At 43.1% G+C, this 26751-nt stretch overlaps 1 protein-coding gene across 1 annotated transcript; it reads left to right on the top strand.

Moving 5' to 3' along the window:
• The first annotated feature begins 2835 nt into the window (after positions 1-2835).
• On the top strand, positions 2836-26526 carry LOC106571681 (serine palmitoyltransferase 2). Its single transcript, XM_014145035.2, has 12 exons — positions 2836-3096; positions 6180-6371; positions 7252-7406; positions 8464-8612; positions 9871-9995; positions 14369-14462; positions 14892-14997; positions 16383-16602; positions 17189-17315; positions 22176-22311; positions 22597-22726; positions 24192-26526. The coding sequence occupies exons 1-12, from the start codon at positions 2932-2934 to the stop codon at positions 24342-24344; spliced, it is 1752 nt and encodes a 583-aa protein (XP_014000510.1). The 5' UTR covers positions 2836-2931; the 3' UTR covers positions 24345-26526.
• The last annotated feature ends 225 nt before the right edge of the window (positions 26527-26751 follow it).

Here is a 26751-nt window from a genome sequence, read left to right as displayed (position 1 = left end):
AAGAATCACCAGCAGCAAGAGCGACATCATTGATGTATACAGAGAAAAGAGTCGACCTGAGGATTGAACCATGTGGCACACCCATAGAGACTGCCAGAGGTCCGGACAACAGGCCCTCCGATTTGACACACTGAACTCTGTCAGATAAGTAGTTGGTGAAACAGGTGAGGCAGTCATTTGAGAAACCAAGGCTGTTGAGTCTGCCGATAAGAATGTGGTGATTGACGGAGTCGAAAGCCTTGGCCAGGTCGATGAATACAGCTGCACAGTATCGTCTCTTATCGATGACGGTTATGATATCGTTTAGGACCTTGAGCGTGGCTGAGGTGCACCCATGACCAGCTCGGAAACCAGATTGCATAGCGGAGAAGGTACGGTGGGATTCGAAATGGTCGGTGATCTGTTTGTTAACTTGGCTTTTGAAGACCTTAGAAAGGCAGGGTCAGATAGATATAGGTCTGTAGCAGTTTGGGTCTAGAGTGTCTCCCCCTTTGAAGAGGGGGATGACCGCGGCAGCTTTCCAATCTTTGGGGATCTCAGACGATACGAAAGAGAGGTTGAACAAGCTAGTAATAGGGGTTGCAACAATTTCGGCGGATTATTTTAGGAAGAGAGGGTCCAGATTGTCTAGCCCTGCTGATTTGTAGGGGTCCAGATTTTGCAGCTCATTCAGAACATCAGCAAAATGGATTTGGGTGAAGGAGAAATGGGGGAGGCTTGGGCAAGTTGCAGTGAGGGGTGCAGGTGGTTAACCGGGGTAGGGGTAGCCAGGTGGAAAGCATGGCCAGCCGTAGAAAAATGCTTATTGAAAAGCTCATTTCTCACGGATTTATCGGTGGTGACAGTGTTTCCTAGCCTCAGTGCAGTGGGCAGCTGGCAGGTGCTCTTACTCTCCATGGACATTACAGTGTCCCAAAACTTTTTGGAGTTAGTGCTACAGGATGCAAATTTCTGTTTGAAAAAACTAGCCTTTGCTTTCCTAACTGCCAGTGTATATTGGTTCCTGACTTCCATGAAAAGATGCATATCGCGGGGGCTATTCGATGCTAATGCAGTACGTCACAGGATGTTTTTGTGCTGGTCAAGGGCAGTCAGGTCTGGAGTGAACCAAGGGCTATATCTGTTCCTGGTTCAAATTTTTTGGAATGGGGCATGCTTATTTAAGATGGTGAGGAAAGCACTTTTAAAGACTAACCAGGCATCCTCTACTGACGGAATGAGGTCAATATCCTTCCAGGATAGCTAGGCCAGGTCGATTAGAAAGGCCTGCTCACTGAAGTGTTTTAGGGTGCGTTTGACAGTGATGAGGGGAAATTGCTTGACCGCAGACCCATTACGGACGCAGGATCTCAGTGATCGCTGAGATCCTGGTTGAAGACAGCAGAGCTGTATTTGGAGGGCAGGTTGGCTAGTATGATATCTATGAGGGTGCCCGTGTTTACGGATTTGGGGTTGTACCTGGTGGGTTCATTGATAATTTGCGTGAGATTGAGAGCATAAAGCTTTGATTAGTTTCCCCAGAGCCGAGATTACCGTTCTCCTAGCAGCATTTTTTTTATATTGTATTATTTGTACGAGCCTTTCTTTTGAAAGTTTACACAAATAATGGTACAGTATGTTGAAAACTATTGTGCAGGCTATATTTAAAGAAATTAGCTTTTAATACAATACAAATATATGTTCTTTGAATTAACCTACTCAATAGTCTGCAAAACTTAAATTGCTCTCTTGTGCTGGGCAACAGGTTTAATAGAGAGTGCTGGTGACTCCATACTCCACCCATTCATTCACTGCAATACAATACACTCTATATGGGAAACTTATCGGGTTGTAAAGAAACTACTACCTCATATAAACTGGGTTGGGAAATACTCAGTCCGGTCTCCACTAACCAAATAAGTTTCGTTTTTGAGGGGGATTGTGTCGCACGGTCCACTGCTGGCTTTTCGCTCCGCCCCCCTCAATAACCCACAATGCAATTCACTGTTTTAGACTGTATATGGGATACATATTAGCTTGTAGAACTTTTCGACCTGTCTCAGCTAAAGTGGGATTAAAAATACTCAAATATAGTTTGTTTTTTAAGAGGGACTGTGTCGTGCATATCCAGCAGCACTTCAATCTCCACCCCCTCCATAGCCTACAATGCAATACACTATAATATGGGATACATATTAGGTTGTAGAGAGAACTTTTCTACTTATTTCAGCTAAAGTGGGAAGTGAAATACTCAGTAGGGTCTCTACTAACCCAATATGTGTTGTTTTGGAAGGGGACTCTGTTGTATGTACCTAGCAGCACTTCGTTCTCCACCCAGCGATACAACACGATACACATCGTGTTGTAGAGAGAACTACCAACTTTAGCTAAAACGGGTAGAAAAGTTGTCTCTCTACAAGCCAATATGTAACCCATGTACTGTACAGTGTATGGTACAGTGTATTATGGTGTATTGCATTGGGGGCTATGGAGGGGGCAGAGAACGAAGTGCTGCTGGATATGTACGACACAGTCCTCCTGCAAAACGACACATATTTAGTTAGTAGAGACCCTACTGAGTATTTTCCACTGCACTTTAGCTGAGACAGGTAAAAACGTTTTCTCTCTACAGCCCAATATTCTCAACATACCAGTGTCAACATTGTATTTTTTCATTATTGGTCTAAATTTATTTTTTCTTCATAAATGACTTATTGGATTTTCTTGTTAGCACAATAAAAGTGGCCTTTGATTGAAATGCAATGTCTTGTGAATGAGTTATCCACTTTGCAATGTTTGGAAATGCAGCCTTTTATTTTGAAGGCTTCTTCATTACCATACGACTGTGACGTCATTGTTTGTGCTGCTGGCAGAATGCTAGTGCCGGCATTAACGGAGAAGAGAAGAGTCCCTGGGTGAACAAGTATACAACCGGGATATTCAAGCGAATAAATGCCACCAAGTATGACTGAGAGCTCGGTGAATAAGTTGATAAATGGAGATGTTTGCCACCGGACCGCAAACGGTAAAAAATCTTCGGGAAGGAACGGTTTCGTGAAGAATCATTGTTTGTTCCAACAACCGCAACAGAAGAAGTATCGGCGGCCGAGTGAGAAGGTGAGGCCCACCCGTCAACGCTACCGCTACACAGGAATAGGGAAGAAACACTTGCCTTTGTTTACAAGTAGATTGAATAACCACAGCCCAACGAAGTATCAAACAGTTGAATAATTCGCTACATTTTGTAGCTTTTATTACCTAGTCGTAGTTGTATTATTATAACAAGTTTGATAGAGTGGATGTTTTCTTACTAAATTATCATGCCTCAGAATTTGTGTGTACTGAGGGATAGGTTATGGGTGTTGTCAGATAGCGCTGTTATGTTTCATCGATGAAAGTGAAGGAAAGTTTACAGTACACAATCGACCACTTACTTGACTAATTTTGAACATTGGTTGTATTTAGTTTTCCCAAAAGCCACTTTTAAACGAATCATTGACATCATAAATTCACTCTTTTAAACTCAAAACACCTGATGACGTTTTGCTACCTGATGACGTGATAATACTGGTATGTGTGTAGTAGTACAGCAATTTTGTGTGTGTGTGTGTGTGTGTGTGTGTGTGTGTGTGTGTGTGTGTGTGTGTGAGAGAGAGAGAGATTGTAGAAGGGCTGGTCTCTGTTTACACTGACACCACTTTGGAGAATACCAGTCAGCATGGGGAGGCAGAGCTTTTGTTATGTAACAACTAGACAGAGTACTTTGTTCTCCCCAGCCTGCACCTGGGGAGAATGGCTGCTGGCTATGGGAGTGGGCCCTGGCAGTGCAGGAATGTCTCTGAGGAGAAAGATATGGACGAGAGGGACGTGGTGGCAGTTGAGACAAATTAGTCATTGAAGTTGTTAGGTTTGTGTCCCATCCTACATCTTGATATTACCAGGTTCTGACCACTAAATGGTGCTGTTCCTACTTTTAGGTGATATTTGTTATCAGGAAAGTTCACCCAAATTACAAAATGACATTGGTTTCCTTACCCTGTAAGCGATTTATGGACAAGGTATGGCAGCAACCTATGCTTTGGTTTTGTTTACCTGGACACTGTTTAAAAAGCTAACTTTTAAGCATTTGTGGCACAAATCCAATGCAAGTCGATTTCTTTTGACCATGTCTTTGGATTCCTTGTTTCTAACTCATTGTTTAAAAAAACGTCAAATTGTACGTCAGGTATTATATTTATTGAATATTATATGAATCCTCTAAATTAAAATGTCCAATTTGGGTGCAGTCAATTAGCTTAATTTCTCAGAGACAAAATAATGTTGCAGGAATGCTAATCTTATCTGTTTCTAACAACAGAAACGATTTCAGAACAATCTGAGATGGTGGGTGTTGAAATCCTCTTGTGCTTTTTGAGGTGCAACGGCCCACATACTGTAGGCTACATTTCCAGTTTCCACCCCAGGTTCAAAGCAGTCTCTTCTCACATGACAGTTGGTCTTAGGACCGTTGCTAATGCACAGCTATAAATGGTGCTCAAATAAGATCTGTCTGTTTTTAGTAGTCTGTGGTAGTGGACATAGGGCCTAGGACACTAACTGCTTTCTCTGAACGGCATTTTTTCACTTTAAACATGAAGCAGCTCTCTGTCTCTCTCTCTCTCTGTCTCTCTCTCTCTCTCTCTCTCTGTCTCTCTCTCTCTGTCTCTCTCTCTCTCTGTCTCTCTCTCTGTCTCTCTCTCTCTGTCTGTCTCTGTCTCTCTCTCTCTGTCTGTCTCTCTGTCTCTCTCTCTCTGTCTGTGTCTGTCTCTCTCTCTCTGTCTGTCTCTCTGTCTCTCTCTCTCTGTCTGTGTCTGTCTCTCTCTCTCTCTGTCTGTCTCTCTCTCTCTCTCTGTCTCGGTCTGTCTCTCTCGGTCTGTCTCTCTCGGTCTGTCTCTCTCGGTCTGTCTCTCTCTGTCTGTCTCGGTCTGTCTGTCTCGGTCTGTCTGTCTCGGTCTGTCTGTCTCGGTCTGTCTGTCTCGGTCTGTCTCTCTCTGTCTGTCTCGGTCTGTCTCTCTCTGTCTGTCTCGGTCTGTCTCTCTCTGTCTGTCTCGGTCTGTCTCTCTCTGTCTGTCTCTCTCTGTCTCTCTCTGTCTCTCTCTCTCTCTCTCTGTCTGTCTCTGTCTCTCTCTCTGTCTGTCTCTCTCTCTCTGTCTCTCTCTCTCTCTCTGTCTGTCTCTCTGTCTGTCTCTGTCTGTCTGTCTCTGTCTGTCTGTCTCTCTCTGTCTGTCTCTCTGTCTCTCTGTCTCTGTGCATTTCAGTTAGCTTAAAGGTCTAGTTGTTAGCCGTCAGACCTCAGGGTGTATGTTGGTTAGTGGAGTAGTTAGAGGGCTATTTCCTCATGTTCGTTCTCCGTGGGAGACTGACCCTGGTAGCCGGTTCGACCAGTTCTGAGCTCAGTTGAGCACAGCCTGTACGTGTGCAAACACATACACCACAAAGGTATTTCAGAGAGGGGCATGACTGGGTCGCATGTGTTTGCTAAGCAGCCAGGGGTTTAATGGGGGACGAGGCCGACTGACTTCAGGTCATTTGATTTCAGAGTATAGTTTTCAGGACAATAAGCCACAGTTCAGCCTCAATTGGAAACCTATGGATAACCCTCTGAGCCTCGGGGCTATGTGATCTGGCTTTTTACGGGGGAAACAACTGCACTCATTCACGTTTTTTATTATATAACTTGAAATGGTCTTGGTCTGTTCTTGTCCCTCTGTGTTTTTAACAAACCATCTCTGAATAAAGAAGTCCTAGGCCAATTTTTCCTCATGTTTCCCTCTGAGTTGTATTAATGTCCATAAAGGCTCGACGAGCCTCTTAAATGTAGTTGTTACACTCTCTCTTGATCGAGAAGCGAAGCTAAACACCTTTTTAAATGTTCACTCTCGTCTAGCCCTGGCCTATGTGATCAAAGAGATAATGAGTTCACTCAAATGTCACTCGTTAATATTTTTCTCACCTTGGCTGTCACCCATGGGACAGAAGTAACTTCAACTGCCATTAGGGTACGCTTTGCTAAGCAGCAACTAGGCCTACCCCAAAAACAATGGCGGTTCCATGTCACCTTGTTTGGCTTTAACCAAATTTCATGCAAAGATCAATACAAAATCCCTTTGAGTAAGTAACACCACCGTCCTCTGTTTGTCCGTGTATTTCTTCTTCTCCAGAACAACCATGTGCATAATGCCAGCCTGTACAACAAGCCGTTTGTGGAGCAGTTTGAGGAGACTCCTCTGTTTGTGGCGGTTCTCACCTATGTGGGCTACGGCATCCTCACCATCTTCGGGTACCTCAGAGACTTCCTCCGGAACTGGGGCATCGAGAAATGCCACTTGGCCAGAGAGAGGGACGAACAGAAGGTAAGAGATGCAGACAGTACTTTTGTTATATTTACTGTTACATTTTGCAGACACTCGTATCCAGAGTGTCTATACATTTTGTTTGTCTGTATTTTTCTAAAGAATTAGGTATTTGCCACTAACCACTGATCTGGGATCAGATTACCTCACCGGCCCACCCCCCCCAATCCTAACCTAATCATTAAGATCTGACCCTGTATCAGTGGTTAGGGATAACTTCTACAGACTCCCTTCTCACCGCTCTCACTCTGCTCCCACCCTAACTGGCTTTTACTGGATTCGTTGCTTTGATGTAGATCCAACTATTACAATTCTAATATTTACTCAAGCGCTGTGTGAATAAGGTGTGTCTCCTTGGCGACAGTCTTATTCGGATGTGGGAATATTAGACATCTTTCAATTTTAACTTAATTGAAGTTGGTGGTTACTACTGGTTTCAGATCTCAACCGAGAGAAATTGTCTGCCATGTTTTGTGTCCTGGTAAGGGCTCTGAGTGATGTCACGCACCCAAGAATGCTCAACCAATCACCCGACGGATAAGGACTTTTCTCCCGGCTATCCTACGAAAGGAAATGTTGCCATGTAGCACAGGAATGTGCGAAAAAGCTAACTCAAGGCAGACTCAACAAGAGCTTTTTCACAACCATTATGCTCAGTGCAACCGTTATGTCCTAACAATTACTCAAGGAAGGTTCCAGAACAGAGTAAGCGTTTCCCAAACCTGTTATTTGTAAACAGCAATGCTCAGTGCAAGCGTAAGCCATGTCAAACGAGCTCTCTGAAAGCTTGAAAGAAAGACACACCTGTGCGCTTGCATTGATCCAGACCTAATCATTCTAACGTCTGACAGTGATCTCTCTCCCTCGGTCTGTTTTGTAGGACTTTGTTCCGCTGTACCAGGACTTTGAGAACTTCTACACCAGGAATCTATACATGCGTATCCGTGACAACTGGAACAGGCCTATCTGCAGTGTCCCTGGAGCCAAGATGGACCTGGTGGAGAGAACCTCCAAAGACTACAACTGGACGTTCGAGTGAGTCGCGCACCCTAACATCCCTAACAGGGCTTACTTATAGTGTGTGGGGGGCTACTGCGAGACCATTTGTTTGGTGCTGTAGCCTAGGGCCCAGCCCCAGAAAATCATGGGAGTAGCTCGGGAGACAAGATGTGTGTGGATGGATGGGTTGGTTCTTCTATCCTTGTGGGGACCTAAAATCCCCCAAAAGTAAAACAAGGAAAATTCTCCCTTGTGGGGACATTTCCCACATCCCCATGAGGATAAAGGCTATTTTAAGCTTAGGTTTAGGGTTACAATTAGGATTACAATTAGGGTTAGAATTATGGTTAGGGTAAGAGGAAGAATAGTGGTTATGGGTTGGGTTACTGGTTAAGGTTTAGAGTTAGGGAAAATAGGATTTTGAATTGAAATACATTTTAGGTCCCCACAAGGATAGAATACCAAAATGTGTATGTCCTTACCTACCTATGTCATGGAAGGCATGGCTCTATCATGCCCCCTCTATCACACTTCAGGTTGTTGCCCTACTTAAAGGACAAATCCACTCAAAAACGTTGTTTTTTGGTAAGTTTCACTGGTGACACTTGGCTTCTTGGAAGTCCATTATTTTAACTTGACTGCTGAAATGCCAAACATTTTAGGACCGTATCAAAAGACTAATGGAAAAAAAATATCAAAATAGATATATTTTTTTTGTAAGGGGAGACTGTCGGGACAAATGTGCTGAATAGAAACCACCAACTGTATTTATCCCATGTTATTGTGTGTTAATGATTGACCTCTTTCACTCTTACCTAGGCCCTATTTGATTTTATTCGCTTATTTTCACAACCAAATGTAAGTGTTAGGGAACCCATCACATCAAGATGCAGTTAAAAACAAAACCTATTCAAACACATTTAGCCAGTAAGGTATTTAATTTAGCTGCCTGGCAAAAATGAGAAGTACTTTATAAAAACAAAGGAAAACCCTTCATATTGACATGGGTATGTTCTCTGTTTGACACTGGTTTGTTTAATACTTCCGCCCATGTCTTGTCAGAGTTGCTCAAAGTTGTGTCTTTGTCTGCCAGACACACAGGCAAGGTGGTGAAAGACGTGATCAACATGGGTTCTTATAACTACCTGGGCTTTGCTGAGAACACTGGGAGGTGTGCTGACAGTGCCACAGGGTCGACACACAAGTACGGTGTGGGAGTGGGCAGCACCCGCTCTGAGATGGGTAAGACATGGTTATAATCAACTTCTTGTGGGGGAAAAGGGACATTTGCTTTAAAACACTCATATCTGTGGACCTCTGTAGCTCAGGTATAGCATGGCCCTTGCAACGGCTGTATAGTGGGTTCGATTCCCGATACCGCCCGAACACAAAGTCTATTCGCGCATGTCTGTAAGTCGCTTTGGATAAAAGCATCTGCTAAATGGCATGTGCTATCTAAAACAAAGCACAGATATGAAATATGCACTAGTACAGACAAGCTACTCCGCTCATTTTGTTGTTGGTCTTGTTTCTCCCGTATTCTTTGTGGTTTTGTCATTTTTAAAGAAACAAGGACACAAAAGCCACGTCCTCTGTTATTATGTACCACACAATGACAGAGCACCGAATATAATGACATGTTGGACATACACTGAGTGGACAAAACATTAGGAACACCTCTTTCCGTGACCGTCTGACCAGGGGAAAGCTATGATCTCTTATTGATGTCATTTGTTAAATCCACTTCAATCAGTGTAGATGAAGGGGAGGAGACCAATAATCTGAACTAAAAACCACACGTATTTTGGAATTTCTGTGCATCCTTGACAATCGCTAATCAATATCCAAAAACGGCACACTTTTTTTTCTCCACCTTGAACTTCTCTCTTTTGTGGCACCAAAGTGAAGGTTCATGGCAGGGGAAACGGTATTGCGTTAGTCTAGTGTGTGGTGTGGGAATAATGACAAGCAACTCTGGAGAGCTTTGTGTTCACATTGCCCTAAAAGGGAATCGGACCGCAAACTGAAATCCGACCACCTCCGAGATGGTCTCAGTTCGATTCAAGGGCTCTTTTGAGTGATCCGAGTTCCTTTTGAAGTGTACACACTGCACAAAAATTGTCTGAAAGGGACCAAGTGTGAAAACGCCCATAGAGCATCACTGTTACTGATATGGATAGTTATGTTCGTGCATCTTTATTGACGTCATGCACTTTACGTTGACATGAATACTTATTCATAGACTCAGCGAGATGATGTCGATGCAGTAAGTAAACAGCATAGTGGGTCAATTTCAAAATGCGAGGCTCAACTTCTCCTCTGTTTTGGTGCCCAAGGCTACCACGCTGTGAACCTGTGCACCTGCGTAGATACTGTGTGAGAGCAAAGTCTTGCATCTCGCTTATCTCTATCTGCGGTGCTGCTGGTGGCAATGTAATTTAGCTGAGTCTACCTTTTTGAAGTAAGGCCTTATTGTATTGACATGTTCTGCTGTCTCCAGGTAACCTGGACATCCATGAGGAGTTGGAGCAGTTGGTTGCTAGGTTCCTGGGGGTGGAGTCATCCATGGCGTTTGGGATGGGCTTCGCTACCAACTCCATGAACATTCCTGCTCTCGCTGGGAAGGTAGGAATTCTGCTGGAATGCCTCGCTTTGTCTCTTGCTCTCTGATCTCGCTCTTTCTCACTAGCCACATTTCCATCCATAGTTTTAATGCAAATAAAGTACTACCATATAAAAACCACGAAAGCTGTGATCGACGTTTTAGTACAATCTTTTTATGTCGGTAACATTAATTATGCGAGGAATAGCAATGGAACTGCCTTTATGCTCAAATATTTATTTAATGGCCATCATATCGAAGTAAACTTGGAGTCATGCGATCTGGTGTGTAGTCCGCTTACTACGATTCAGGAAAGCATGCCGTTTATTAGGCGACAGATGAAATAAATGATGATGAACTTCACAGGGTGGTGAAAGTGCAAGGTGTTGAGCTTGATGCTGCTTTCCAATAAATATTGAGGGTCTTATTCTGGTGACATGATGATCGATGCTTTTCCATAATAATCTCATCATGTAGACTCCGCTCGCAGCCTATCCGCTCGCAGCCTATCCGCTCGCAGCCTATCCGCTATCCGCTCGCAGCCTATCCGCTCGCAGCCTATCTGCGCCCTAACTGCAAGCTGTTGGCTAGAGTGAAGTTGCCAAGACAGGAGTAGACACAGTTGCTAATTAACGCAACAGTTTTTGTGACAAATCAGTAGGGTTGAAACGTGCATATTTCTTTATTGTAGAATTGTACAATACTTGCATGAAAATCTGTCGCCAATTGCATGTAAACCTAGCTTATGTATGACTTTTATCCGTCTGTCTCTGTGTGTGTGTGTGCCTTTCTCTCGATCTCACTTTCTCTCTCCCTCTTTCTCTTGCCTCTCACTTTCTATAAGTCAATGTATTAAAGTAACCTTTCCTTCCCTGAAATGATCGCTGTTGGGAACACAGCGTATTTCCTTTTGGCGGTGAAAACATGTTATGTTTTCATTCACCAGTTGTATGTCCGTCTTAAAGGGTTAACGCCATTCCAAAACAATCTCGTTTCCTCCATGTGTTCTCAAAACATTGAGATACGGGGTAGTCAATCGTCATAATGCCTGACGACACCAATGGCCCCGAGGGTAGTAGCATAGGAAGTAGGGCCGGGCGACGTTATGATAGCATCGTCGATCAACGATGATTGACAGCCATTGTTGATGGTGACGACTTTGTGATATGACAGACAATAGTTTAGCCTATTTGAACTTGACTGGCGCTGCTCAGTAAAAAAAACGAGCAGCGTGTGCAGTTGCAAACCATAGTCTGGCTTTTTTAATGGCGGTTTTGGAGCAGTGGCTTCTTCCTTGCGGAGCGGCCTTTCAGGTTATGTCGATATAGGACTCGTTTTACTGTAGATATAGATACTTTTGTACCTGTTTCCTCCAGCATCTTAACAAGGTCCTTTGCTGTTGTTCTGGGATTGATTTGCACTTTTCGCACCAAAGTACGTTCATCTCTAGGAGACAGAACGCGTCTCCTTCCTGAGCGGTATGACGGCTGTAAACAATTATTGGTAAAATTACTATAGTTTGTTAACAAGAAATTTGTGGAGTGGTTGAAAAACAAGTTTTAATGACTCCAACCTAAGTGTATGTAAACTTCTGACCAAACTTGGCCATCACAAAGCCCTGACCTCAATCCTACAGAACATTTGTGTGCAGAACTGAAAAAGCGTGTGCGAGCAAGGAGGCCTACAAACCTGACTCGGTTACACCAGCTGTCAGGAGGAATGGGCCAACATTCACCCAACTTATTGTGGGATGCTTGTGGAAGACTACCTGAAAGGTTTGACCCAAGTTAAACAATTTAAAGGCAATGCTACCAAATACTAATTGAGTGTATGTAAACTTCTGACCCACTGGGAATGTGATGAAATAAATAAATCATTCTCTCTACTATTATTCTGACATTTCACATTCTTAAAAGACTTCAACTGTATCTCCTACTAGGCCGATCATAAAAGCCTTAAGACACCTTGAAGTTATGAACAGTGGCTTATTTCCCCAAATATTCTAGGCTACGAAGGTGTTGTTGTGGTTTTCAAGAATGAAGGTCTATAGCCTAGGCATAGGCTATTCTCAATCGCAGCTTAATGAGAGATGGCACAAACAATTATTCATTGTTCTATTATTTTATGAGGCAAATAAAGCCTGTGATGTATAACTTAACTCGCTACGGTAAGACTGTTCCTCATCAGACAGTCACTGCTCCATCATGTGCGTGCCACACACACACACACACACCTGGTCTGCTATTCCACCAGAAAGGAATATTCAAAAACATTTGCTATTGCCTGCACTTAGCCTCTTCCCAGGCTTTCAACAACATTATCTTTCGCCATGATTTGTCCAGTTAAATTCGATTTCGCGCTACAGCTTAACTGTCGTTTTAGCATAGCTTTTTGGTTATGTTTGAGTTTTATGTATTGAAATGGCCAATAGAGGCGATAGCATCATTTATCACTGTTTTATGGTACATAATCATCATAGGACAAAGGTTGACGTCGCCTAACCCTACCTCCTTCTAGTTCTGACTCTACCGATAGCTACGTTATTGAGGAAAAATGTACTTAATATGCCTGTGATAAGTGGTTGTCCCACCTAGCTATCTTAAGATGAATGCACTAACTGTAAGTCTCTCTGGATAAGAGCGTCTGCAAAATGACTAAAATGTGAAATGTAGGAAGCGCTCTGTGTCAGACACATTCACTCTCTCGCTCTGTGTGTGTGTGTGTGTGTGTTTTTGACAGAAAGTACAATTAAATTACCCCAGGGTACTTTAACTGTTGACTTTTCGGGAGACTAAAGAAAAATGAGCACTGTTTCTGTGTAAAGCTGATGTATTTATTAACGGGACAAACAAACAATAGGCTTACGTTTTTGCCATGAATCACCTTCATCAGAGCCTTGAGTAGGAAAAGGATATAGGGAGGCAGCTATATAACCTCGCAGGGGAACGTCCCGCTCGTCATGTCAATCAAACATGTCAGTAGTAACAGCAACTACACAAGTTATTCAAACAATAGTATGACTGATTGGAGATTCCTACACATACATTCCACTTGAGTAACAAAAGACGGAGAAATAAACAAAGAAAAACGTCTATACAAAAAAGATGAGGGAGAGCTGTTCATTCAGACCCTTTGGCTCGACGCAATCTAAGCAGTCGATCCAAAGTGCATCTCTCTGTAACAATTGCCTCTCAATATTGCCTCCTCTGGAGGAAAGAGAAACCGTCTCAATTACCCAGAATTTCAAGGTTGAGACTGCACCGTGATTGGCATTCACGTATTTTAGTATTTTTTTTATTTTACAGGATAAGTTGACTGAGAACACATTTTATAGCAACGACTTGGGGAATAGTTACAGGGGAGAGGAGGGGGGGATGAATGAGCCAATTGGAAGGGAAGCTGGGGATGATTAGGTGGCCATGATGGTATGAGGGCCAGTTTGGGAATTTAGCCAGGACACCAGGGTTAACACCCCTATTCTTATGATAGGTGCCATGGGATTTTTAATGACCACAGAGAGTCAGGACACCTGTTTAACGTCCCATCTAAAAGACCGCACCCTACATAAGGCAATGTCCCCAATCACTGCCCTGGGGCATTGGGATATTATTATTTATTTAATTTTGGACCAGAGGAAAGAGTGCCTCCTACTGGCCCTCCAACACCACTTCCAGCAGCATCTGGTCTCCCATCCAGGGACGTAGTGCTGCACGATTGCGCGTTCTGTATTTTTGGTGCGGATAGCTGTTTTATGTTCAGTTACTCTTCATTTGAGTGCTCGTTTCGTCGGACCAATGTGAACAAGCCCACATGGGCATTTTGAGCGTGTGAATAGCATGTGTTGTACCCTCTCTTACACACACACATGGTCGTCCTCGTGAGAGTAAGAACACACATTTCCTGACGAACATCAGAACCACTGGTTAGAGAGGAGGTAAAGGTCCAGAATCGTTTTTCTCTCGTTTTTCCTCCTTTCCTCGCTTCTTCTTGTAAATTGCGTCATTGAATAATGAGCTCATTCTGCTCAATCATTCATTCACTAGATGATTAAATTGTGTAGCCTGTCCTGAGGTAACTATGCAACGGTGTCATGTGTCGTCGCGTGATGGCCGAGGTGTCACTGACTGTGAGACCGTCTGTAAAGCCCTCCCCTTCAGGGAAGCTGTCCTTTATACCACTTTAGTTCTTCAGTATATTGTATTGCTATGTAAATACATTTGATTAATATTAAGTAATTCTAGGGCTGTTTGATGTAGTATATTGTATGAGTTACTTGATTTAACACAATGGCTCCTGTAAGGAGTCTATGCCATTGAATGTCCTCCATCGCTCTGTAAGGGGCCAGTTTGAAAATGTTGTATGAAATACTTTCTGTAAGTTAATTTGTTATTTCCAGGGCTGTTTGATTCTGAGTGATGAGTTGAACCATGCCTCTTTGGTGCTGGGGGCGCGCCTCTCTGGCGCCACCATCCGCGTCTTCAAACACAACAGTGAGTACACTAACACTAGTTCCACTCAACTACCCCCAAGGCCACTACACACTGGGGGGAACTATACAATAAGAATTCCACAAAGGCTCTGTGCTTTGGTGTCGGTTTTACCTTGCACAGTAGTGGGTGTGCCCATTGGCGACACATGTTTACCGCTACATAATCTACTGTTCCTCCCTTTTGTGATCAGTTAGTTGTGTCACGGAATACAACCATTACCGATAGTCTGCTCCTTTTCATGCCAACGTTTTAGTTTTAGACTGCTCTGAGACTGGGTGCCAGTCTGTGTTAGTCAGCTGGTTGTCTTATCATGGACACAATGTAGCATTGTTGAACGTCAAAAAACGTTCAGGTATTCCGGCTGCATTATTCACACCCTGTCTATGTCCTAGTCTTCTCTAACACCGTTCTGTCGGTCTCCGCTCCCAGATATGGTGAGTCTAGAGAAGCTGTTGAGAGATGCCATTGTTCACGGCCAGCCCAGAACACACAGGCCCTGGAAGAAGATACTCATTCTGGTCGAGGGAATCTACAGGTATTCTACCTTTTTTTAGAAAGACTAACAGATTCTAACCCTTTGAACTCTCATATGTAGGGCAAGATGGATTCTGTGGAGGCATGTTTTATTTATATATATATATATATTATTTCTTTTTAATCCAGGTGATATAAATCAAACCAAACCGATTTATGCGGATACGCTCTTTCTAGCAGAATTGATTGATGTCGAGTGAATCATACTGCAGTGCATTCAGACTTCGCATAGAAGTGGACATAAAAAGTGTGTGGCTTGAGTTCTTCGTAAGGTACTTAGCGTAAAAAGTCAACCAATCCATAATGATCAATATGGTTGTTAGTAAAGCTGCCTCTCCCTAATCAATATAATTCACCAATGTGTAGTTAAAATGGTCTCACACACCCTTAGGGAACTTAAGATAAACAGTCATTGTCTTCCCACTGCAAACACAGATCAAGGAGCTGCAAATAAGATATACTCAGTGGCTAATTTATTTGGTACACCACGCCGTTCCTACAGACGGAGTCATTGTGGCCGAGGCTTGGTATATAAAGCAGGCAAACGGGCATTCAGTTACTGTTCGATTGAACGTTAGAACAAGTGACTTTAAGCGTGGTTTGATAGTCTGTGCGAGGCGCCACGGTTCCAGTATCTCAGAAACGGCCTCCTGGGCTTTTCACGCACAACAGTGTCTAGGGTTTACCAAAAAACATCCAGTCAGTGGCAGTCCTGTGGCTGAAAACAGCTCGTTGATGAGAGGTTGAAGAAGAATGGCAAGAATCGGGCCACAAACAGGCATATAACGGCACAGTACAACAGTGGTGTGCAGAACAGCATCACGGAACGTACAATTCGTCAGTCCTTGTCATGGATGAGCTATTGCAGCAGATGACCACACCGGGTTCCACTCCTATCAGCTAAAAACAAGAAGAAGCGGCTCCAGTGGGTACATGATGACCAACACTGGACAATTGAGGAGTGGAAAAATATTGCCTGGTCCGACAAATCCCAGTTCCTGTTGCATCATGCTGATGGCAGTCAGGATTTGGCGTAAGCAGCATGAGTCTATTGCCCCATCCTGTCTGATGTCAGCGGTACAGCCTCGTAGCACTGGTGTAATGGTGTGGGGAATAAACATCCTGGCACACGTTAGGAAAATAATTCAGGCTGTTCTGGAGGCAAAGGGGGGGTCTGACCCAGTACTAGATGGGTATACCTAATAAACTGCCCACTCAGTGTACAGTACATTGTTTAGAGATTATACCTAGGGTGAACTAATCACCTGTCTTTGTAGGTAAAGTAACATAAGGTGAAAAGTACAGTTAACTGACCCATCGTTTTAGTGTGCATGTGTCTCTCTCTCTCCTCCCTCCACCTCTCACCATTCTCCTCTCCTTCCCCAGTATGGAGGGCTCTATAGTACGTCTGCCTGAGGTGATAGCCCTGAAGAAGCATTATAAGGCCTATCTGTACCTGGATGAGGCCCATAGCATCGGAGCTCTCGGACCACGAGGTGGAGGGGTGGTGGACTACTTTGGTCTGGATCCCAAAGACGTTGACATCATGATGGGAACATTCACGAAGAGCTTTGGTGCTGCTGGAGGATACATCGGAGGGAAGAGGGTGAGTTCGATGTCAGCTCTAAAGCAACCCTGATTTCCTGCCGTCTTCACACATGCCAATTCTGGTAACAGAGTGAATACGGGACTAAGAAGTAGGGCAACGTGTGTCACTCCCACGAAAGGTCACGGGTTAGGAGAAATGTTCTTGGCAGGGTGCCAAGGTCCTCAAAGCTATGTTCAGGGCAGTAAATGTGCTAAAACATTCCATTACAACAAAGCTAAGTATGTGTGTATAGATAACAGGCACTGACACGGGACATCATATTTATAATGACTAGAAGCCTTTAAGATTTCCAGGATGGTTTCTGATAAAGTTCACTGGGACAGTTTAGATGTGGAGGTTTAGTCATCAACAAGACAAACTGGTTTTATCATTGCCCCATGATGTGGGAAATTCTCTAAGGGCTGAATCCTAACTTGAGATCCTAACTCAGATTGTCACATATATCATGCTTTCACATCAACAGGAGACTTGTACAGAAATTTGAGATTTTCACGATCTGAAGTTCGACCTTTATGTAGTATTATTGTAATTATAAAACCCATTTATATTGACAATGGTGTTTTATTGTATCTCTCACCCTTAGGAGTTGATAGACTACCTGCGGTCCCACTCCCACAGTTCAATCTACGCCACGGCCATGTCCCCTCCCGTGTCACAACAGATCATCACCTCTATGAAGATCATCATGGGAGAGGACGACACCACTCTGGGTGAGTTTACACAGCAAGCCTCCACTTCGGCTGGGACCAGACTGTGTTGTTGATTGAAAACTGGTTTAGTATCTGTTTAGGTAGTTCTTTTCATCTCAGTTCCTGGAGAGCTACACGGTGTTATAAACTGGGTAGTTCGAGCATTGAATGCTGATTGGCTGACGGTCGTGCTATACCACGGGTGTGACAAAACGTTTATTTTTATTATAGGCTTTTGTTCTTGCCTGGCACTGAAAAACATGAATCATTCATCCAGTGTTTGTTGTGTTGAATCTAGGCCAAGGGGTTGATGACTGCAATACAGAACAAAAGGTATTTCGATTGCGTTAGGCAGTAACTGACACCACAGTGTCTTTACCATCAGTAGCCACAAGATGGAAGTATAGACCTGGAAAGCTTAGGAGCTGTTTTGCCCACTGGAGTCGACCTAAACCCTGCTGCTTGGTTAATCTTATCACGTGAAGTCATTGCCCTCTCCAACAGATGACAGCTCAGAGGTGGGAGCTTAATGTCATGTAGGGTTTGTATAGATTTTCCTCACCAGCTTTGAACTGGTCTGATCTGTACTTTGACTCAGGGAGTGGCAATTACTCACCTACAGCCAGGTGATGAATCCTGTATAATACATTTCTAAGTGGCTAAAAGTGTAAGGTAAACAAAGGAGAGTCTGGATAATAATCATTCTAGAATGGCACATATAGTTGCCATGGCACTATTCCTGTTCGGACTCCCCCGACAGACACACAACCACACACACACACACACACAGCCTTATTGGTGACTAAAAGTAAAGTGGCCGATGTTGAAAGAATCCATTTCCCTGTTCAATAACAGCAGATTTTAGCTCATCTCGCTCAGGCAGGCATTAGTTGTTGATCTTGTTGTTGTTTATGTGCATAGGCAACTGAGGGCGAGAGCGCCAACCTGTTCATGGTTGTTTGATCAATAGGATTGTGAAGTTCCCTAACGTAAGAGGACTATACTGCTATTTACATATTTGCAGAAATCCATTCCGGTGTATTTTGGGGATTGCTTTCTAATGATCTAAAGTTGCGCTCTTGCTACTGCCTGTAAAATGTCAGGCAAACTGATTGCATGTAGGCCTACTGTAGCTCTGATTGGTTATGACGCGCTGGTCCTGGACAAGACAGATGTTTTTATTAGGTTTTATTTACTGCAGTGTCTATTAATTGTCCAAACACAAGGCTGCTTTCCCACTCTATATTGCTATAGAATTTTCACAAATGCCTGACTATGCATCATTCCCAAACATTCTATGAATTTCTGAAAACGTGAAAATCACCATCTAAGTGGTTGCGTGTCAGAAAAAGTTTTTATTTTTTTCATCCCTGGGGGGGTGTGTGTGTGTGTGTGTGTGTGTGTGTGTGTGTAGGAACAGATTTTAATAAGATTTCATGGTAGCAATTAAAAGGGAACAGTTTGGAGATCTTTGGAAAATGATTAGACTAAAGGTGAGGACCCAACAGTCCACCTGTCACAAGACTGAATCCAAACATTACACTATTGATTTGATGCACATTTTACATTTACTGTACTTTTTGCCTCATTTGATAACGAAATCTGAAAATACTGAAGATGCATTCAGTAACTTGATAAGAATATTCTTGGAGAGTTTTGGGGTAGATGTCACACAAGGTTAAAAAAAAATGACAAGGGTTTGAGTGAGAGGGCTAACTGGTGTCTCCACGTGGCCACCCACCTCTCCAAGGTGTGCACAGTTCCTAAGCAATTCCAAATCACTTTTATGACTCAAAGAAGTTTAACTATAAGGTGGTGCTTTTATTTTTTAGCTCTCCTAGCTCTGTCATTAAGGAAGTAGATCAAGGACACTTGTAGTTGTTTTGTTTGGAACACAGCCCTGCATCCACGCCTTTACACAATTACCGTTGTTTACGCAATCCAAAAACAACCCATTATCAATCGCAGTCTGGGTCAGGGTGGGCATAATTTGAAAGCTTGTTCTATTGCCAACATGACTAGCTACATTGACTAGCTACATTTTCAAATACAATCTTAGTGTTAGGCTTTCACTAGGTATTTCAGAGTACCAAATTGTATACTGAAGTAGGGCAGAAAAATATAAATGCAAAAACAAAAATAGAAATGCAACTATTTCAAAGATTTTACTGAGTTACAGTTTACATAAGGAAATCGGTCAATTGAAATAAATTGATTAGGACCGAATCTATAGATTTCACATGACTTGGACACGGCGCAGCCATGGGTGGGCCTAGGGGAGTGCATAAGCCCACCCACTTGGAAGCCAGGCCTACCCACTGGGGAGGTCCTTGGCTGGCATGGTTACACGTGGTCTGCGGTTGAGGCTTATAGTAGAGAAATGAACAATCAATTCTCTGGCAACAGCTCTGGTGGACATTCCTGCAGTCCGCGTGCCAGTTGCAAGCACCCTCAACTTGAGACATCTGTGGTATCGTATTGTGTGACAAAATTGCACATTTTAGAGGCCTTTTGTCCCCAGCACAAGGTGCACCTGTGTAATGATCAGGGACGTAAACAAATTTGTGCTCAATTTGAAATAAGCTTTTTTGTGCGTATGAAACATTTCTGGGATCTTTTATTTCAGCTCATGAAACGACACTTTACGTGTTTCGTTTTATAATTTTGTTCAGTTTAATGTTGGTGCGTATAGAATGGAGTCGTGAGTGCATTCAGATGCCTGTTTCCGCGGCAACATTTTTTTTTCACAATACAATAAACAGATTCATTCTGTTCAGAACAACTGTCAACACAACCCAGTGTATAACGCCATGTTGTCTTGTAACTGGACATTTTAAACATGGTGATCATAAACGTTGACACGGTATATGACATGAGTTTTATGATATGGAAGTGCGAAGTGCACATTTGGACTCATGGATCTTTAACTTGCTTGTATGACATCCAAGCGGTATTTATTATAATCCTCAACATGTCATCTTTCAAAATACTGTACATCGAGTCCTCAATGTACAGCATTTCCCTGACTCGGACAACAAATCATGAGCAAAAGTTGCCCAATTAGCGGGAGGGATTGGGACTACTTCTTGTCATGTGCGGTGCTCAAGTTCAGAACAGCTGTCAGTCCAAACCCATACAGCGCTGTGAAGCGTGGAGCCTGAAGTCTGACGTCATGTATAGCATGTTACTGTGAAGCCACTGCATTCCAATTTATGCGCTTATCAGTGTCCAAATCTGCCATTTTCAAACCGTATACAGGTACAAGTGTAAAGGGCTACGACCACCAACTGTCACTCAAAACTAAAGGCAATGTGTGTTGACAGTCACTCCTACACACACAGCACAGCACATCCCCCTCTCAGTAGCACCAGGCTGGGTTAAAACCTCCGGACAGTCCCCTGCATCCCTCAGAGGGCTCTGGGTGATTGAAGCCTGTAAAGTGGTAGCATGGACTTTCCCCACATAGAGCTTTATAGCTTTCAGATGTCTGTGTGTTGGAGCTCCATAGTGTCTGTGCAAAAGTGTTTGTCTTTGCACCTTCTAGCTGGGTACAAAGCGGCCTGACGCTGGGGGTTAGAGTTCTAGGTGGCTCCCCTGACCTTCAGGCCTTCAGAGAACGAGCTGTGGTAAAACAGATTGAAACAAACGCGCACACAGCCCAGCGAGGGTCCGGGTCACTCCAGGGTTGTTACTCTAACAGGGAGGTTCCTCCCGTCTCCCACCAAGGTAGAAGTTGCGTTTAACCACAGATCTAGGATCAGATTACTCTATAGCCCAACATTACCCATTGGGGGATGAAAACATATATCTCACCCGGTATCAGTGGATAGGGACAAGTCCCTCCCAGGTGGGCCACAGTACAGCAAGGTTGTATTCATTAGGGCATGCAATGGTAAACGTTTTACACCGGAAAATGAACAATTCTTATTGGATCAAGTCCAAGTAGGGCCTCACAGTTTCAGTCCATTCACTTCTGTTTGGTCCTCAATGAATATGAGGCTGATCTAGCAGCTATGTTCAAACCATCACAATGCTCCAGACCATTCTCTGACAAGCAGATGGATGGAAATGACTGATCTCACGGTCTTGTCTAAATCACTTGACAGTTTTCTCAGGAAAGAGTAACATTGGCAGTTCGATGGTTCCCAGCTCCGTGTGGGTTTGAGATTCAAGCCTTTGAAGTGTAGTCACTGCCAATAGCTGCATAACTAGTAGTGGCATCGAGGCTGCTAACGTTTTGGCCGTTGTGTCATGCGCCAGAATGACTGACGGGTTCAAAACTTGGAGAGTTAATAAGTCTTGAGTGTCTCGGGCAAGGTTGCTCATCATATTGAGTGTGGTTCAAGGAACCACGTCCATAACACAACCAGAATTACTTTCTCTGGTTTGAAGATCAAATCAAATATGTGGATGAGACCGGAGACAGACAGGACATTCCTACCAGGGAGCCCCTCAATATGAAAGGAATTTCAAACAAGTGGAAAGCAATTCCTTCTCCTGAAAGCATCACTCTCTTTTTTTTTTTGTTCAGCCTATATGTTTATCATTCTACAATTCTCTCAGAATGGCTTTGAATTCCAAAGCCAGGGACCAGGGGAAACGACTGTCTGTGCGAAATTAATTTCATTTCAGACTTGAGCCTGGAATGCTTTATGTTTTCAGCTCTGTGTTTCAAAATGAAATGGCAGATGCTGTTTTTTGAGTTTGAGCACCTAGATATATCCCTTCCTTTCAGTCAACAAGGAAGTTAGGCCTAAGGTTGTGGGCTGAAATAGTGTGTAAATGCCACAGTCCTTTCAATGGTTGTGGTTTACCTGTTGATGTTTTTACTGGTTAATGGTTGTAGTCTCTAATGGTTTAATTGGTTGTTAATGTTTCCAGGGGCGGAGCGTCTAAAGCAGTTGTCGGAAAATACCATATACTTCAGAAGGAAACTCAGAGAGATGGGATTCATCATCTACGGAAACGATGACTCTCCTGTCGTACCCATGATGCTCTACATGCCGGCCAAAATAGGGTAGGTCTGGTAACTGCTAGTTCGTGATGTTTACAGAAACGCAAACCTCGGCTAAGATGGAGTGGTTTTGATCAGTCAGCCAAGTCACACATCTTGGTCAGCTGACACCAGTTGCTGAGTAAATAACCACAGTGAACATGATCAGACTGTTTCTGTTATATTCACTTTTCTCTCTCACGATCAACATGACATTGCTCAGCCAGCCAGCCAGCCATAGAATAAGCAGATTGTTAACACATTGGTCACGTGGTCCATAATCCTGATCTCTGATTGGTTCGCTCTCAGGGCGTTTGGCAGGGAGATGGTGAAGAGGAACATTGGGACAGTGGTGGTTGGCTTCCCTGCCACACCCATCATAGAGTCCAGGGCCAGGTTCTGTGTGTCTGCCGCACACACCAGGGACATGCTGGACACGGTGAGTCACCGATCAGAGACGCACACACACACATGCACCAGACATGCTTGACACAGTGAGTCAACTAATCACAGTACAGAGTAGTCAAAGGACTCCTCCCTCTCTCCATGGAGCCATCTCTATCTGGCTCTCGCTGGTACTTTTTCAAAAGTGTAGCCTTGTTTTGTCAGTCTCTCACGCAATAGGATTTGTATTCAGAATGATTTATATTCTATTCAACTCTCTCTTTTATCTTAGTATAGGATGAAAGGAGGAGGAAGGATACTAGGTGAGGAGACTACATTTAAGTATTGAGATGTACCCAAAGTTTCTATGTGGTCCTAGAATTGTGTCCAGTCCAATTGATGGGAATGGTTATGGTTAGTTACAATAGTAGGTGCATTGTTAGAATGTATGGTGAAGACTTTATTTTTCCCTTGAGACATCACCATCATCCTTTGAATGCTGATGGAATTCCTCCACATCTTTTCGTCTCCTCAAAGTAGTTACAGTGACTGACTGACTGTCTCCCAGCAGTGAGTCAGTCATGCCTGGCTTCTGACTGTCAGGGCTGATGTGCTGCAGGGATGGAGGACATGAAAGGCATTTCAATACATGCTTTATTAGAGGGGCGGGGGTGTGAGAGAACACCTGGGTTCAGCAAGTGTTTGTTTTCTTCAAATACTTAAGCTGAGCTCGCCTGGTGCAACAGAACCAACAAAATCATCCCATAAGTGCTAACCCCGCCCATCTGGCAATCCCAGGGAGGCTCAATTATGTGTTCAAAGTATTTGGAAGAACACAAATACTACTTGAACCCTGGTGTGGGAGTCTTGGAAGGAAGACAGCACAGTGCCATAACTATGGCGGAGCAGCAAGCTCAGATTTAGTTTTATTTGGGCATGTGCGTTGTCTGTCCAAGGACAGTTATTTATCTTTTGGAAGAGCATGTCAACACTGTTTTAATGCTCCATTTAAAGCACATCAGCTTCACTTTGTTAAAATGCATGAAGCCACGTTTTTTTTCTTCTTTGGAAAACTCTTCTCCCTCTTTACTCAAAGTTCAGAGAAGGTGTTGGAAAAAAGAGAAAATCAAGGAAGGTAAATTGTTTCCAGGTGGGTTGCGGACCGATGGTATCGCAACACAGAAAGTCTCTTGTGGAAAGTGGTGTAGGCCAATTTATTTATTTTTGCTCAGTTTTTTAGTTTTACGCAAGTAGACTCCATTTTTCTTCACTAACAATTTCGTCAGGTGAATGTCATGGTTCAGCAACCCTCACAATGGTGGAAGAAGCACACCTCTCCCCATTCAGTCTCTATGATCAACAGGAATTACTCATAGTTCTTAATACACACGATATGCTGCTGTTGTGTAGCTCCTCAATTCTCCCCTCTATCCTCAGTAAAGAATCCCACTTCTGACACCAAGTGTAGTAAACATAATGTCTTCTGTTGAGAAGATAACATCTATCCTTTCTTCCCCCAGGCACTGGAGGCCATCAGTGAGGTTGGAGATGTGTTGCAGCTGAAGTACTCCAGACATCATCATTTCCCCTCCTCCCTGGGTCCATGGTCCTCTGCGGAGAGTCTGCTCCTGGAGCCCAGCCACGTCAAGCCTTCTTGTCATATAACTAACTGAACCAGCTGCACCAGGCATACTTGCACGTTTGTTTGTTTTTGCACTTACCTGGTGCACCGGCTCTAAATCAGTCCCTGACTAAAGAATGAAAATGTAGAAGTGGAAACTTAGTGGATTTGAGTATCTCTTGACCTACACTACAGTGGGGCAGGGATATTAAAAAAAAGTCACCAAGGTCCTATTGTGTGTGTTTGTTTCGAAGTGTGTAAGCCCCTATGGTTGTCTTAATGTATCTTAACTTATTGTGAATTCATTTTTTTTGTGTTGGACCTAAATGTTGAATCTTATTTCCGTGTGCACATTGCATTATGGGGGCTTCTAGTGCAATAATAACAAGATGGGGAGGAAGAGTAGAATAAGACATGGATTTATATTGCCATTAAAATACACTATTTGTTTGGTTGTACCAATGGAGGAAATGAATCAGAGAAATGGAATCCCTAGAACAGGGATCTACATTTAGTTCTAGGGATTATATTTCTAGGGGTTGGAAAACAGCAGAAGTTATAATGCAAGAAAGAAGTAAATAAATAATGTATGTCATTTATGACTAGTAGAGCAACATATAGGCTTCATATCAAACGAGGTACATCGTCAAGTGTAGCTTATTTGATATTCAACTTTCCACTCTGATCGGTGTGTTGGACTTTAATATTGTCACTGGGCTCTTTCCCTCACCAATGTTGATATTATCTGCCGTTTACACAGTAAATGAACAGGTAAAATCTCAACATCTTTGACCTATTATCGGAGCTAATCCTCTCTCTCTCGCGCACTCTGTGTAAGCTACATATTACACCTGTTTAGAAGGATAGGGTAAGAACCCTATTGAAGAGCTGCCATGTTGTGAATATTTGTTATATATATATTACAACTTTTTTTTCCCTATCATTCTTCAGCCTTTAATATTTAGTGTTTATGCCTGCACTCGAATGACTTAAGCCCAAATGTCTTAAACATTTCTATACGCTCTAGAGTATTTAACACGTCTATACGCTCTAGAGTATTTAACACGTCTATACGCTCTAGAGTATTTCATATTTCATAAGCGTGATAAGAGCCATGTCGTGTGAAGTGTTTCTCTTGGGGGTTGGTAATCACGGACACCGATTTTTAGGCTAGTCCTGGACCGAAAAACGATTTGAATGAGATTATTGGCTTAATCTGTGTCCGGGAAACTGACCCTTTCTGAAGAGCCACGTGGTTTGAGTCTCGAACTGTATATCTTCTATGTGCTTATCTTAATAACCAGCGTTGATGTCTTCGCAAACTATGACACGCTGGCCATAATGTGACCCACCTGTTTATCTGTATGCATGAAGATGCTGCATCCTAGCCATGCTGCTCTGATGTACAGATATGTCCTTATTTGGTAAAACTTCCTATTGATACTCTCTTCACGGTGCATTATAAGTGCATTTATAGTGCCTTATGAGCTATATATAATGCATTACATAGAGGAAGTGTTACGCCTTTATTTATTACAAATGTCATCGTTTTGAGATGTTTTCTAATATAATGTCTCTGTGGCAGCTCTAAATATTTTCTACACCTTTGGGGGGCGGTCTTTGGTTCTCTGTATAATCCTTTTTTGGTTCCAGGTATAACCTTTTTTTTGGTTCCAGAACCTTTAAACCAAAAGGTTCTTTTGAGGGTTCTTTGTTGGGTGAAAGAGTTCTGCCTGGAAGCGAAACGGTTCTACAGGGAGAGCAGAAGAAACCTTTAGGAACACTTTTGATGGAGTATGTGTGTCTTAATAACAGACGGACCACATCTTCAGTGCTAGTACTACTGACAGGCATTGGAAATGCACAGATGATGTAGCCCCACTGAAATGACAGGCTTTACGGCTGGCTAACTGACGCTTGGTTTAAAGGAAGCATCTTTTCCCACCAGCTCTCTCTCACAATGATTCTTCTCTAATAGGGCATTCCAGAATTGGCTGATTTTTGTTTTAATTTTACTTTGTTTTGTTTAAATGTTATGTTTGACTTTCCATGGCTCAATTTATGGGTCAGCTCAAGTATAATATTGTCTTTAGTCAAATATCCAGTTTGTAGTGTGTGAGTGTACATCATTTTTATTTGTATTGGAAGTAGAAATATGTGGAAGAGAGCTGCGGTTAGCACTGTGATCATTCCACTACTACAAACTCCTTATTAAACTATGGCTGAGATTTAAAGTGTCTATAATTTGTCCAGACGTAACATTTTAAACTTGCTACTTTTCTGTTGTGTTTAGTTAAATCTGGGTGGGCCCATGTAGTCTGTCTTCATCCCAAATGGCACCGTATTCCCTATAGTGCACTACTCTTGACCAGAGCCCTAGTCAAAATGGTGCACTATATAGGGAGTAGGGTGCTATTTAGGATCACCCTCTGTATCCCGTTCCCATCTCCTTTCTATTG

Source organism: Salmo salar, chromosome ssa15 (assembly GCF_905237065.1).
Source record: "Salmo salar chromosome ssa15, Ssal_v3.1, whole genome shotgun sequence".
Classification (NCBI taxonomy): Eukaryota; Metazoa; Chordata; class Actinopteri; order Salmoniformes; family Salmonidae; genus Salmo; species Salmo salar.
The sequence above is the reverse complement of the archived record's forward strand: the minus strand, read 5'-3'. Positions and strand labels throughout refer to the sequence as shown.

Coding starts and splice junctions, on each gene's coding strand:
- LOC106571681 (XM_014145035.2), top strand. CDS start 2,932: ATGCCACCAAGTATGACTGAGAGCTCGGTGAATAAGTTGATAAATGGA. Junction 3,097..6,179: donor ATCGGCGGCCGAGTGAGAAG/GTGAGGCCCACC, acceptor CTTCTTCTCCAG/AACAACCATGTGCATAATGC. Junction 8,613..9,870: donor CAGCACCCGCTCTGAGATGG/GTAAGACATGGT, acceptor TGCTGTCTCCAG/GTAACCTGGACATCCATGAG.